Source organism: Urtica dioica, chromosome 8 (genome assembly GCF_054948205.1).
Source record: "Urtica dioica subsp. dioica isolate 48M chromosome 8, U.dioica_male_clone48M_v1_H2, whole genome shotgun sequence".
Classification (NCBI taxonomy): domain Eukaryota; kingdom Viridiplantae; phylum Streptophyta; class Magnoliopsida; order Rosales; family Urticaceae; genus Urtica; species Urtica dioica.
The window spans coordinates 4797892-4811348 of record NC_142763.1 but is presented as its reverse complement, the minus strand read 5'-3'; the positions used below and the strand labels follow the sequence as shown (position 1 = coordinate 4811348).

The window sequence follows — 13457 nt, the reverse complement described above, 5'->3', positions numbered from 1 at the left end:
TTCCGGTTCTAAGGTTTACTCGGTTTATTTGTAATTGTTTTACGTGTACTTCTCTTTCCATGCAAATTTTCTTATATTTCCGTCAATATTAATATAATATTGCTAACAATCTTGAAGCTTTTTTATTTCTATAAGACAGGTTGCGAGGAAGGAAAAATAATTTGTTTTTTCCATTATTTTACGGATTTGTTATGAAGATTACTAATTTGTGGATTTCTTTTGTAGAAATATGACTAAACGCCAACGACTCGATGAACATGAATATTGAAGGGAACGTCAATGACAATCCCTCCTTGGTGAACACCCCGACGAACGTGATCAACGTTGGCCAAATCCCCGTGGATTTGGGACAAGGCTCGATGGCGGCTACGGCCGGGAACGGACCCGCGGGTCTCGTTCAACCGATGGCGGGTTTGGGCCTAGATGCTCCAAACATGGGTGTGGCTCGAGGGCCTCCCACGGTGATGCCGGCTGAGAGGCCGGGGAAGTTTGACGGGCTCAACTTCAAACGTTGGCAACAAAAGATGGTCTTCTTCCTGACGACCATAGGACTTGCTCGGTTTTTGACCGAAGATCCTTCGGCCACTCCTCGTGAGGGTGAAGCCGACCCACAAGTGCTTCGGGCCTATGTGGGGTGGAACGAATCCGACTACCTATGTCGAAACCACTTGTTAAATTGTCTCGCCGACTCTTTATACAACGTGTATAGCTCAAAAGCCTCGTCTAAAGAGCTTTGGGATTCGTTGGATCGAAAGTACAAAACCGAGGATGTGGGCTCTAAGAAGTACATTGTGGGTCGCTTCCTCGAGTACAAAATGGTGGACACGAAGACCGTTGTGTGTCAAGTGCAAGAGCTTCAACTCATTTTCCATGAGGTTCAAGCCGAGGGAATGACCATTAGCGAGTCTTTCCAATTTGCCTCCGTAATAGAGAAATTGCCACCGGGGTGGAAGGAGTTCAAGAACTACCTCAAGCACAAACGAAAGGAGATGAGTCTTGAAGACTTGGTTGTTCGCCTCCGAATCGAGGAAGACAACCGTGGCTCCGATAAAAGACTGAGAACCGTCTCCGAGCGAGCCAATGTCGTCGAACATGGCGAGAACTCGAAGGGGAAGAAGCACGCCCACAAGCTTGGAGTCAAGGGAGGGACGTCAAGAAGAAGTACCAACAAAAGATTGTTGGTAAATGCTACAATTGTGACAAAGTTGGTCACCGAGCTGCCGATTGTAGAAAGCCAAAGAAGAAGAAGGAGACCAATGTCGTGGAGGATGATAATGACCTCCTCGTCGCTGTGGTCTCCGAGGTCAACATGATTGACTCGAACCCGAAGGAGTGGGACTGGACACTGGAGCAACCAGCCACATCTGCGCTGACAAGAACTCCTTCTCCACCCTTGAGCTGCTAGGAGATGGAGAAAAGTTGTTCATTGGCAACTCTGCTACCTCTGAAGTCAATGGGGGAAGGTGAAGTCTTTTTGAAGATGACCTCTGGGAAGGAGATGAAGCTCACCAAAGTTCTCTACGTGCCTGATATGCGGAAGAATCTTATCTCTGGGACTGTGCTGGATAACCATGGATTTAAGATGGTTTTAGACTCTCAAAAACTTGTATTGTCTAAAAATGGAATGTATGTGGGCAAGGACTATGTCAAGAATGGCATGGTCAAAATGAATGTAATGGCCATCAAAGCAAAAGAAATGAATAAAACTTCTTCTTCCGCTTATATGATTGAGTCGTCTAATTTATGGCATGGTAGACTAGGTCATGTAAATTATGACACACTGAGAAAATTGATTAATTTGGAGTGTATTCCAAAGTTTAATATTGACTCAAATCATAAATGTGAAATTTGTGTTGAAGCAAAACTAACGAGAACATCCTTTCATAGTGTTGAAAGAAGTAATGAATCTCTCGACTTAATCCATACCGATTTATGTGATTTAAAGTTCATGCACACGAGAGGTGGTAATAAATATTTTGTGACTTTTATTGACGATTGTACAAAATATTGTTATGTATATTTGCTTAAAAGCAAAGATGAAGCAATTGAGAAATTTACCATATACAAATTAGAAGTTGAGAATCAACTTAATAAGAAGATTAAGAAAGTGCGAAGTGATCGAGGAGGTGAATATGTTGAACCATTTGGTGCCTTTTGTGCACAACATGGAATCATTCACGAAGTCACTCCACCTTATTCTCCTCAATCAAACGGCGTTGCCGAACGTAAGAATCGCACTCTCAAGGAGATGATGAATGCGATGTTGTTAAGTTCTGGGTTACCCCAAGAAATGTGGGGGGAAACGATCTTGTCTGCTAATTACCTTATGAACAAGATACCCCGGAAAAAGGAGGATAAGTCTTCGTCTGAGCTATTTATAGGAAAAAGACCTTCATATAAATACTTGCGTATGTGGGGGTGCTTGGCCAAAGTGATGGCTCCCACTCCAAAGAAAATGAAGATAGGACCAAAAACTGTAGATTGTATCTTCATTGGGTACTCACACCATAGTAATGCATATAGATTCCTTGTGTATGACTCGAAAAACCCCGATATACACAACGATTCGATTATGGAATCTAAAAATGCTTCGTTCTTTGAACATGTATTTCCTTATAAGTCTAAGGAAGTTGAACCGAGTTCATCAAACCAATTTCTTGAGGATATTGAGGAAATAACTCAAGATAATGATGAAGAGTCCGAAGAAGAGATAGAGTCTGAGGGACTTAGACGAAGCAAGCGAGCGAGGGTAGAAAAATATTTTGGTTATGATTTTTTCACCTATATGTTGGAGGCTCCACCTCTAAATTATAAAGAGGCAGTGAACTCTGTTGAGGGTCACTTATGGAAAGAAGCCATAAGAAGTGAAATAGACTCTATCATGCAAAACCAAGTGCAGAAGATTTGACTTTATACAAAAACCTAAATTACATGTGCGACTTTATCACATCCGATGGATCTTTCCGGTGCGACAAGTCGCACCACCCGATAACTTATCAGGTGCGACTAGTCGCATCGGATAATATTAAAAAAAAAATTAATTACGAAAGCCACGTCAACTGAATGAAAAAAGAAGGGGGAGAATTGGCCCGCTTAAAATTTAAAACAATCAGGTGCGACTTTGTCGCACCTAAAAGTTTCTTTAACTATCTGGTGCGACAAGTCGCACCTGATACTCAAAATAAAAAAAAAATTCAGCGATCTGGTGGGGTCCAGAACCAGCTCGTCCCGAGGAGGGAAGAGCTCCGCCGACGCGAAAACTGGCGCCAAGGACTTGATGAAGCTGATGAGAGAGAGACCATCGCCGAGTTGATGGGAGACGCAGATTCCGACCGCCACGCCTCCGCTGGAGAACATGTTGAGTCGGATTCCGGCGGCGAACTCGTTCATCTTGTTGACTTCGAACGGAAGGAACTTCGAGAGCTCGCTAGGGTTAGGGTTTTTTATTACCTCGGAGAGCTCGTGAGGGCTCACGACTCGGGCCTCGGAGAAGAAGATTCCCTCGTCATTGCAGTCGACGAACCAGTCGTTTCTGACACGGCTGGCGAGCGGGTAATATAAGGCTAGGGCGTCAGAGAGGGCCTTCTTTATTTGGTTTGATATCTCGCTGATCCCAGGCTCGTCGGCTCGGTCGTTTTTCAACTCGTAGAAAAAGATTAGAGGACTGTACATTTTGGGAGATATTTGGTCGAGATAAGAGAGTGTGTAGCGGCGAAGATGGTCAGGTGTTTCCGACGACGGTTTGATGATCTCTTCCGAGGTTACTTCCACTTCAATCTTCATTTCTATCGAAACTCTAATCTTCATTACTAACCTGGCCGGGACTCTCGGAGAAGGAAGGTCACGCCAGAGACAGGGATAGCGGCCCTGCGTCGGAGAGGAACTGGGCTCGGCCGAACAGGACAGGCTCCGGCTATTGGAAGGCCGCGGGAACAAGGCTCGGCAGAGGTTCGGAGGGGCAGCGCCAGAGCTGTGGTCGGAAGGGCTCGAGGCCAAGGGGCTGAGCGCCATGCGAGGTTCGGAGGGGCTCGGGACGTGTCTGTGAGGCAGAGAGAGAGAGAGAGAGAGAGCGAGAGAGAGAGAGAGAGAGAGAGTGCTTATATTCATTTTTTTCATATTTAAATTTTGGGTTTTTAGTTAATAATTTTTTTCTTCCTTTCTTTTATGTATACTTCTTGCTTTTGCTTTCTAGATTTTAATTTTTATGTGTGTATATATGTTTTTTTTAATTGTTGTGCATTATCAATATAGCTTTATTATTTGTCAATATAATCAAAGAATAATTATGTCTAATTCTTGAAGAATTAAGGGGAAAAAGGAAAATTTTGATTCAATAAAAAAAAGTTCTCGAAAAAATTCGCGAAGTTACCAATTCTCTTTATCTGTGTTAAGAAAATGCCTTTTTTTGCACTTTTTCTTTAGGCTTTGAGGTATGTTAAGCCGGTCCTGCTTGAGTCCTTAAAACATATATAATAAATTTTGAAGAAAATGAAGATTAACCAAATAGTGGAGATCAGTAGAGTAACTGATCCATGCATGCATATTCTTATTTTTTTTTTCCCATGTAATCCTATAAATAAAAAAAAGAATATTATGATTTATATGGTACCATTTAATTATGGTGCAAATTTTTTTTTTAATGAAAATCTTATTTGACATTTCTACATACTAAACAATAGAAAATAGGATATAACGTTCATAAATATGACTAGCGATCTAGTCGACGTGGACTTTCTTGCATGTTAATCTTGAGACGTGATGTATTCCTTACCAAATCATTGATTTCTTGTCACATATTATCCAATAAAGCTGGGTAGTCTCTAAAATTAGAAAGTGCAGTTTCTTCGAGAAAAAAAAGTGCAATTTCTAAGATTTTAGTGGAATATCTAAAGAATTTAATCAAACAAAAAAAGGAAAATTAAATGTTCATTTTTGTTTTGTTTTTGTTTGTTTTTTATTCGTCTATCTTTTAATTTGAGTTATTAGGTTCATAGTTACTGAGTATGATTAGAGAGAGATATTTTTAGTAAAAGATCAAGTGCTTTAAAATACGTAAATTATTAGAGTCAAAATGAGAATAATATGTATGCACTAGTACAATTTTGGGCCAGTTTAAAGTTGTCTTGCACAACAATTATTTTGTGTCGTGTAAGCACATGTCAAAACTGTCGTACAATGTGTTTACTCGACAGTTTAAACATGTCGTTCAAGCAGTTTTAGGTTTTTTTGAACGACAGTTTTGAAATTGTCGTGCAAAGCACTTGAAAACCATATAAAAATTAATATTAATATAATTCTTTATAATTATTCTGCTATAAAAATAATAAAATCATAAAAAATATGAAATTAATTTGAAACCCAATATCATCAAACTAATACACAAACTAAAGAATATTGACCAACATCGAATGTTCATAATCAGTAAGATAATGACCAACATATCAAACAACGTATGTATATGCATGGCTCTGATAAGATTTTGAAGATACTCTATAACTAGATGAGATCATACAATGTTTCAATTTCGAAAAATGAATTTTGACAAAAGTATTTATTAATGATTAAATAGCAATCACTTAAATTAAAAAGGGCTTAAGAGCGCACTTATGATCCCATTTACGAAAAGTAAAAATGAAAACATATCAATTTCAAGTGAATGGTTATTCTGAAATAGAACGAGAAAAATGTAATTTGATTAATTCAGTCTCAAAAACTTTGGAACAATTAGAAAATTATAAGAATGAATGGCGTTTACCATTGGGTCTGATGATGAACGTCAAAAGATAGTGTAATAAGATTTGAATTCGTGTTGTATTTAAATTTTGATGGATAAGATATTTTAAAATAGTAATATCTACAAGTTTTATTCTATAAATATATCTTTTATTTAAATACAAAATAGATAGAAGAATGTATTATAATAATCAATATATTTAGATCTGATTAGTTGGTCTTAATATACCTGTTGTTATTGTGGGAGTAGATTTCGCCCTTCCCGGCTAGGTGGGCTAGTTCGGCCCAAAACCCAGTTCGGCCCAGAAATCCCAGGCGCGGGCGAGGTCGGCCCAAGACGATCGATAGCTAGTAATTCCTTGACGAAGACCGAAGCCCAGTTCGACCCAGGCCCATAGACGTTCCTAGATGATCCGGCTAAACGGTTCGCGCCACCCACCTTCTCTATGAAACGGTCAAATCGCCTAGAGGCAAGGACGAAGACGAGATTAGTGGACTAAAGACCGATTCTGCCCGTACACGTGTGACGATCTGAAGAAGAAGGAAGGACGGCGAGCTAGTTATAAAAGCCCGCTCAATCTTCATTTGGCGACTACTGATTTTCTTGCTGAAAAATGCATATAATTGTATTTTGATCTGCTAATATTGTTTGGATCTTCTACTCATTCCCTTTTATTCAACATTGCCTGTATTCGAATTTTAATAAAGAAATCTTATGTCGCCTATATTTTTAATATCTTATATCGTTCATTAGTTTCCTTCGGATCCTGATCTAGTCTTTATAATCGGATTCTGAGACCCTTCCCTCTCAAAAATAAATATACGAATTCCCATCTTGATAATATTCGTATAGATTGCTGGAACGAGAAATCCGTTCAAAAATTTGGCGCCATCTGTGGGAATACTATCAGAAACCTAATGCCGAAGAAAAAAGATCGTCGGATCTGAAAAATGTCGTCCAACAGCGAACACGAGATCCCGACCTCTGGAGCTGATCCAGAGATGCGAGCTCTATTGCTGAAACTCTTTGAAGTAACATCCGAATTCCTGAGGTCAACCCGATCTCAGCTCGAAAGCTTGACGGCTGGACAATCTTCTCTTCAGGAGCAGCTCGACATCGAGCGAACTGCATTGCTGAGCTTGATTGGGGCCGCTGCTGCAAACGGGCGCGGGGAATGCTCGAAGGCGTCTGAGTTTCTCCGGAATTCAGATGTCCCCCAGTACAGCCGGTCCTAGTAACATGGTCGGGACAGGGCAGTTCGAAGGACAGGTCGGGGCCAACGCTCGGCGAGCTCAACCGAACCAGGGCGACCTGCCGCCGCCCCCCCCCCCCCCCCCCCTAAGGAGGTCCACCTCCTGGATATGTTCCTCGGGTTATCGACCTCCCTCGGGAAGAAGATAGCCAGGAGGAGCCGAATAATTTTGTACCCGCAGTGAGACAGGAAGAAAATCCCCGGGGACAAAACCGAGCCGGGGCAAAACAGCTCGGTGTAGAGCCCCTAGGAGATAACCACCCCGCCCTCAATGCTTTCCGCCAAGCGGTGGAAGCAAAATTCCGAGCTGTGGATTCCAGGATGCATTATGCCACGAGCTCGGCTCCTGAGATCGATCGACTGGTGGCAGACACTCGGCGAACTCCTTTTGCCCAGAACATAACCCGGGTTAGAATCGGGGATGCCGGGAAGTTCAGACTCCCGAAATACTCCGGATATTCCAATCCAAAAACTTATGTAACGGCCTTCCGCATTGCAATGGCCCGAGCATGTTTGAGCGATAACGAGTTAGAGGCTGGGTATTGCCAATTGTTTGCCGAAAACCTCTCTGGAAACACCCTTGATTGGTTCTCACGTCTCGAGGAAGGCTCGATAAGTTCTTTCCAACAGTTATCAGCCTCGTTCATTAAGCATTACTCAAATGTTGGTCGAGGAAGAGGCAACCCTGGCAGACCTGTGGAACACCCAGCAAACTCGAGACGAAACCCTAAAGAATTTCATGACGCAGTTCAAGACTGTTATGTCAAAAATCCCCTGCATCGAGGGGGAATCTGCCCTGAACGCCCTGAAAAATGGACTCTGGCACGAATCCAGGTTTCGGGAAGAAATGACCGTGAATAGGCCGCCCACCATCGAAGATGCGATCGATTGCGCCTCAAACTTCGCAAAGGCCGAGGAAGAAAGGGTTCTCCTGACCAAAAAACATAATCCAAGAAAAGTCCCATCCATGACACCCATCCCAGCCATGGTAAGGATGCCTAGCATAAAACCTCATCGAAACAATGAATGGAGGAAGCCCCTCGGTCCTCAAGAATACGCTTACAACGTAAACAACGAAGGAACCTCCGAGAATGGTCCCTCGAAATTAGGGGTGGCAATTTGGGGCCATACACGTGACACGATACGGTTACGACACGGTGTAAATGGGTTTTGGTCGACCTAAAATGGATCTGGGTCCATCCGGGTCGAACACGATTAACACGATTAAATAACGTGTGAACACGACACGAACATGACAACTCATTGGGACCCAATTAGCAGACACGAATATTAAATGAGTTGTTAATGGGTAAACACGATAAAGACCCATAATGACCCAATGGATTGTGCACTAGTACAAAAAAGACTTTTAGGTACGACTTTTTTTGCACCCAAAAGTCCATTTTCGCACCTAAAGATATCTTTAGGTGCGACTTTGGGTGCGACTTTTCCGCACCCGAAAGTCCGCACCTAAAAGTCTTGGGTGCGAAAAGTAGCACCCAAAAGTCTTGACTTTCGGGTGCGACATTTAGGTGCGACTTTTCGCACCTAAAGTCGCACCTAAAATGTCACCAAAAATAAAATAAAAATGGCACATTGGACTGGTAATACACGGCCAAGAATACATACACGGCCAAAATAACAACCTCACAGCCAAGTCCAAAATTCACGTCCAATTTATCCAAAAAAATCAAACAATCCATCTTACACATAATCTCAAGCATACCATCAATCCAAGAGCACCAAAACCATCTCAAAATCACTAAATCACGTCCAGGATATTAAAACCCCCAAAATGAATTTCAAACCCTAGATTCACAAATCTAACTCGGGTAAGATCTGATCTTTCCCGACGTCTCTTCCTCGGGCGGCGGCCACAGCGAGCTCGCGGCGGTCCTCGTTTCCTCGGCCACGACGCGCGGTGCTCAGGTTTGATGGCTGGATAGCGCGCGCTCAAGGAAGGAGAAGATGAGAAGAAGAAGAAGAAGGTGAGGTGGATGATCGGCCGATTCTCTTGTTGATTGTTGCTGTTTGTTTTTTTTTCTTCTCTCTTGCAGGTGCCGCTCGAGAAAAATGAAGAGGAAGAAAGAAGAGAAGAAAAACGAGAGAGAGATAGAGAGAGAGAGAGAGGGGTTCGGAATGTGAGAGAATGAATGAAAATCGCAGTGAAAATTTATTTTATATCCTGACCTAGAATTTTGGTTTTTGTCGCACCCAATGACACTTTTGGGTGCGACAAAGTCGCACCCAATGATATTTGTCAGTACCTTTGGGGGAAAGTTGACCGCTCAAATGTTTTAAGACTATAGGTGCGACTAAGTCGCACCTAATAGTTTTGATGAAGCATTGGGTGCGACTAAGTCGCACCCAAAAGTTTTGACGGACTTTTGGGTGCGAAAAGTCGCACCCAAAGTTTAAAAAAATCAGCGAAAATTTGTATATGCTGGTTTAGTTTTGGGTGCGACAAGTCGCACCTGAAAGACTCATTTGGTGCGAATTTTGGGTGCGAAAAGTCGCACCCGAATGTCTTCCGCACCGGAAAATAGTATTTATAGTAGTGGTGTTTGAACTTCTCTTTTGTATAAAAATATTATGTTGGTGGCTTAGTTGATTATATGTAGTATTTTTATTAATTACTTACTCTGACTAATTTGTTATTTAATTTGATTTAGAGAATTTCAATATTTTGAAGTAAACATGTCTAAGGGCCTAAACCGATTCTCGTGTTCAAATGGGTTTAGTGGTCTAAATGGGTCTGTGGACTCAAGTGGGTTCGTGGGTTATATGGTCCATTGAGACACGATTAATAAATAGGTCTTAGTGGTTTGGGTCTGGGTTTGACAAAAAAATAGTGGGTCGTGTTTGAGTTTTGCTCCTAGACACGATTAATAAATGGGTCGTGTCTGGGTCTGTAAAAAAATACATGAAAACGAATAAGACACGACACGAACACGACCCTAAACCCGAATTGCCACCCCTACTCGAAATGGCCTCGGGATAAGAAAAAATATTGCGATTTCCACAAGAGTTATGGGCACGATACTCTAGATTACGTCGTAGCCCGAAAAGTCCTCATTGAAAAATACAAGAACGGTGAACTAAAGAACGTCGACCTGGGCCCCCCGCCCCAGAAAAAGGAGCACAGCAACGCCAGACCGAGGAAACCCCTCTCCGAAGCGTGGGAGGGCGAGGGAAGAAGACAACGACGTGCCCCAAGCGAAACCCCGAATCGACTACATAATGGGAGGTTCCAAGTTTTGTAGAAACAGCGTGCATTCCATCAAAGCGCACCACCGCCAACTTAAGGGTGCACCAAGATCCGCAGGACCTGAGGAAAGAACCGACACCGTGATCTCGTTTAATGATGACGATGTCAAAACACTGCACGGGCCCCACGATGACGCCCTAATCATCGAGCTTGAAGTAGGAAACTGTATTGTAGCTCGAATTCTGGTCGACAGAGGGAGTTCCGTGGACGTCATATTCAAGGCAACCTTGGATAGGATGAACATCAAAGAAGCAGAGATTGCGCATAAGCCCAACCAGCTCTCAGGGTTCAACGGCGAGACGACCCCGTCCATGGGGGTCATCGAGCTTCCCGTACGAGCGGGAGATGTGAATCGTATGGTAGAATTTACTGTGTTGGACTGCCCGTCCCCATTCAACATAATCCTCGGAAGGCCATGGATACACGGGATGACGGCAGTGCCTTCAACATATCACCTTTGCGTGCGATTCCCAACTCCCAACGGGATACAAGAAATTAGGGGAAGCCAAGTGGCCTCCCGGATTTTCTACTTGAGCAATCACAAAAGAATCGCCGAGAATCACAAATCAGAGGATAGCGGTTCGGAAGGTCCATCCGACGAAGAAACCAACGAGGTTCAATAGCAATTAATGACCATCGGAAATGAGAACGCCGATCCGCCTCTGACGGAAGATTCGGAGGAGAAGGATGAGCCTAATATAGAGTCAATAGTACAAATTCAGATCGACGAGACTGACCCCGAGAGATGCGTGGGCATCGGGGCCAAGTTGAAAGGAAGCATACGCCGAGAGCTGATAGTATTCTTGAAGAAAAACAAGACGACGTTTGCATGGACGACAGAAGACATGCCAGGTATAGACATCGAAATCGTCGCACATCAACTCAACGTGGACCCTAGTTACAAGCCCATAAAACAGAAACGTAGAAAACTCGGCTCCGAAAGGGCTAAGGTGGTCAACGAAGAGGTGGAACGGCTACTAAGATCCGAGCTAATATGTGAAGTAAAATACCCCGATTGGCTCGCCAATACCGTCGTCGTTAAGAAAAAGAATGGTAAGTGGCGAGTATGCGTTGACTACACCGATCTTAACAGAGCTTGTCCCAAAGATAGCTTTCCGCTACCACACATCGAACGTCTGGTGGAACCACAGTCGGCCATAAAATCTTGTCATTCATTGACGCATTCTCTGTTGTCAATGGTGCCCACAAGAAGAGTTGTAGTCTTTATTTTGTACATTTGATGTAATAAAGTCTCACAAAGACTCTTGCTTGCAATTGCTTATTCATTAATAAAAAGTTGAAACGTTTATTCATTATTCCTTGTCTGTTTGAAACTTTATGATAGAACATTAGTCTTTAGTCCGTAAACAAACTTAACAACTTACGAAGAGACAAATGTAGATTTGCATAGATTTGCATGAACAAACTCTTCGTAGTTTGCTTAAAACGATATATTCGCAATCTAAGGGTCAGAGGACTATTGACATCAGTACGATTGTTAGGAGAATCTATGATGTCTGGTTATGAGGCATTGAGAGTTGGAGACTCCATAGTTCTTCTAGGTATCTTCCGAAGGTACAGAATTGACCAGTGCACTTCTAGAGACAAAATAAGAACAAACCATTTAACCTCTTATGTCTCGAAGTCACTACGTATGAATTGCATCGTGCTTACCTTAATCCTAAAATGAGACATGCCATTTCACAGCTTACGTATTCTCATTTGAGAAATTTAGAGTTCGGACTCACTATGTGATTTTGAACAGGGCCTATTGGTGAAGTACTAAGTTGTGAAGATGTCATGAGTAACTTTGTGAAGTTCTCATAGATATGGAATTCATGTACAAGATTGCTGAAATGCAATGTATATCACCTCATGCTTTGTTCCTTGGAATGTGAATAAATGAATTGGCCAGTGTCCAAATTGAGTCCTGACTCTTTTGGATGAAACAATGTGACTTGTTAGCTCCTCGTCAATACATTGTTTCTGACTTATTCACAAGCGACATAGGAGTTGAGGAAATAACAGCTAGAAGGGTAAAATGGTAATTTTTTAAATCCCGACTAGCTGATGATATTCAAGAAGGGTAAACATAGATAATATTCAGTGGATCCGCTCATCATAATTTGGTTGAATTCTTGAGTAGAAAATAAATTCATTTGAACCGAGAGATTTCCAGTGTCAACTCTTTAGTGGAGTCAATTGACATTAAGATAAACTTGGAAAAGGTTTGTGAACTTTTGAGTCCAAGTGTTTAGCTCAAGCTTTGTTCATTTGGATCCATGAGGTCACTGCCACAAATCACATCGAGTAGGAATAGTTAAACTAGAAGCTAAGTCAAAACAAGAACGAGACAAGTTTTATGAAAATTGTCAAAAGGGTAATTTTGTCTTTTTGGACATAGGATTAAATGAATGTCAATAAATTTTTTGACATGGTCATTTGATGACATGCATCCACTCGGCCAAGTTAGTTTAATTGGGCCTTGTGGATCAATTTCATTTCATAAGGATTTTATTGAAAATTCTTAATGGGCATTTCTCATGTAGTCATGAACAAATGAAGAAGCTTCTAGAAGCTCATTCTAGAGAGCATTGGCCGCCCAACACAAAGAGAGAAAGGGAGATTATTTTGTGCATGAATGTATTTAGATACTTGCCAAAAGAAAAAGAGGAAACAAATTTCCCCTATATGGAAAGGAGAATTTCGGCCAAGTAAGTCAAGGGAGAAGAAAATAAAAGAGGAAACAAATCCAAGGCTATGCATGGATCCTCTTGGCCGTGTGAAATAAGTGGGAAAGGAAGGAATATTTGCTCATGAATATGTGATATTCTATGGAAGAAGAAACTACCTTATTGAAGGTAAAGCCTCTCCTATAAATAGAGCCCTCATTCTTCACATTTCATTCATCCCAGGTTTTAGAGATTGAGAGCTTCTCTCTCTAGCTTGGCCGCCTCTCTCTCCTTCTCTCTCTAAGTTCTTTTCGTTTTTGTTTTGGCACCTAGGTCCTCATTTGACCTAGCGAGTTTAGCTCTTTGACTTTGAGACTTGTTCTTGAGTCGTAGTGTTTAAAAGTGCCCACACACTAATTCCTATTTTTCTCGAGTGATTATAGTGATCGAAACTTTCGTGGTTACTCGAGTTGGCGAGGAAAGAAGAGAGACGTGCTGCGAGGGAGACGAACGTTTTCAACCATCCGAAGG

At 42.1% G+C, this 13457-nt stretch overlaps 3 protein-coding genes across 3 annotated transcripts; 2 read left to right on the top strand and 1 right to left on the bottom strand.

The window, feature by feature from the left end:
- Nucleotides 1-1304: 1304 nt before the first annotated feature.
- LOC149387469 (akuammiline synthase 2-like) lies at nucleotides 1305-3783 on the bottom strand. The gene is made up of 3 exons (XM_089622157.1): nucleotides 3220-3783; nucleotides 1510-1561; nucleotides 1305-1444 (listed from the first exon to the last, which is right to left on the bottom strand). Exons 1-3 carry the CDS (start codon nucleotides 3781-3783, stop codon nucleotides 1305-1307), a joined length of 756 nt encoding a protein of 251 aa, XP_089478283.1.
- Nucleotides 3784-6973: 3190 nt separating this feature from the next.
- Nucleotides 6974-8169, top strand: LOC149387468 (uncharacterized). The gene is made up of 3 exons (XM_089622156.1): nucleotides 6974-7003; nucleotides 7176-7525; nucleotides 7617-8169. Exons 1-3 carry the CDS (start codon nucleotides 6974-6976, stop codon nucleotides 8167-8169), a joined length of 933 nt encoding a protein of 310 aa, XP_089478282.1.
- A 2057-nt stretch (nucleotides 8170-10226) lies between these two features.
- On the top strand, nucleotides 10227-10877 carry LOC149387467 (uncharacterized). Its single transcript, XM_089622154.1, has one exon. The coding sequence runs from the start codon at nucleotides 10227-10229 to the stop codon at nucleotides 10875-10877; it is 651 nt and encodes a 216-aa protein (XP_089478280.1).
- The last annotated feature ends 2580 nt before the right edge of the window (nucleotides 10878-13457 follow it).

What these genes read in the sequence shown, in the direction of transcription:
- LOC149387469 (XM_089622157.1), bottom strand. Translation starts at nt 3,783, where the DNA reads ATGAAGATTGAAGTGGAAGTAACCTCGGAAGAGATCATCAAACCGTCG. An exon ending in TCCCTCCTCGGGACGAGCTG is followed by an intron (nt 1,562 to 3,219) that starts GTTCTGGACCCC and finishes ATGGTTATCCAG; the next exon opens with CACAGTCCCAGAGATAAGAT. An exon ending in CAGGCACGTAGAGAACTTTG is followed by an intron (nt 1,445 to 1,509) that starts GTGAGCTTCATC and finishes CATTGACTTCAG; the next exon opens with AGGTAGCAGAGTTGCCAATG.
- LOC149387468 (XM_089622156.1), top strand. Translation starts at nt 6,974, where the DNA reads ATGGTCGGGACAGGGCAGTTCGAAGGACAG. An exon ending in CAGGGCAGTTCGAAGGACAG is followed by an intron (nt 7,004 to 7,175) that starts GTCGGGGCCAAC and finishes GCAGTGAGACAG; the next exon opens with GAAGAAAATCCCCGGGGACA. An exon ending in GATAACGAGTTAGAGGCTGG is followed by an intron (nt 7,526 to 7,616) that starts GTATTGCCAATT and finishes TCTTTCCAACAG; the next exon opens with TTATCAGCCTCGTTCATTAA.
- LOC149387467 (XM_089622154.1), top strand. Translation starts at nt 10,227, where the DNA reads ATGGGAGGTTCCAAGTTTTGTAGAAACAGCGTGCATTCCATCAAAGCG.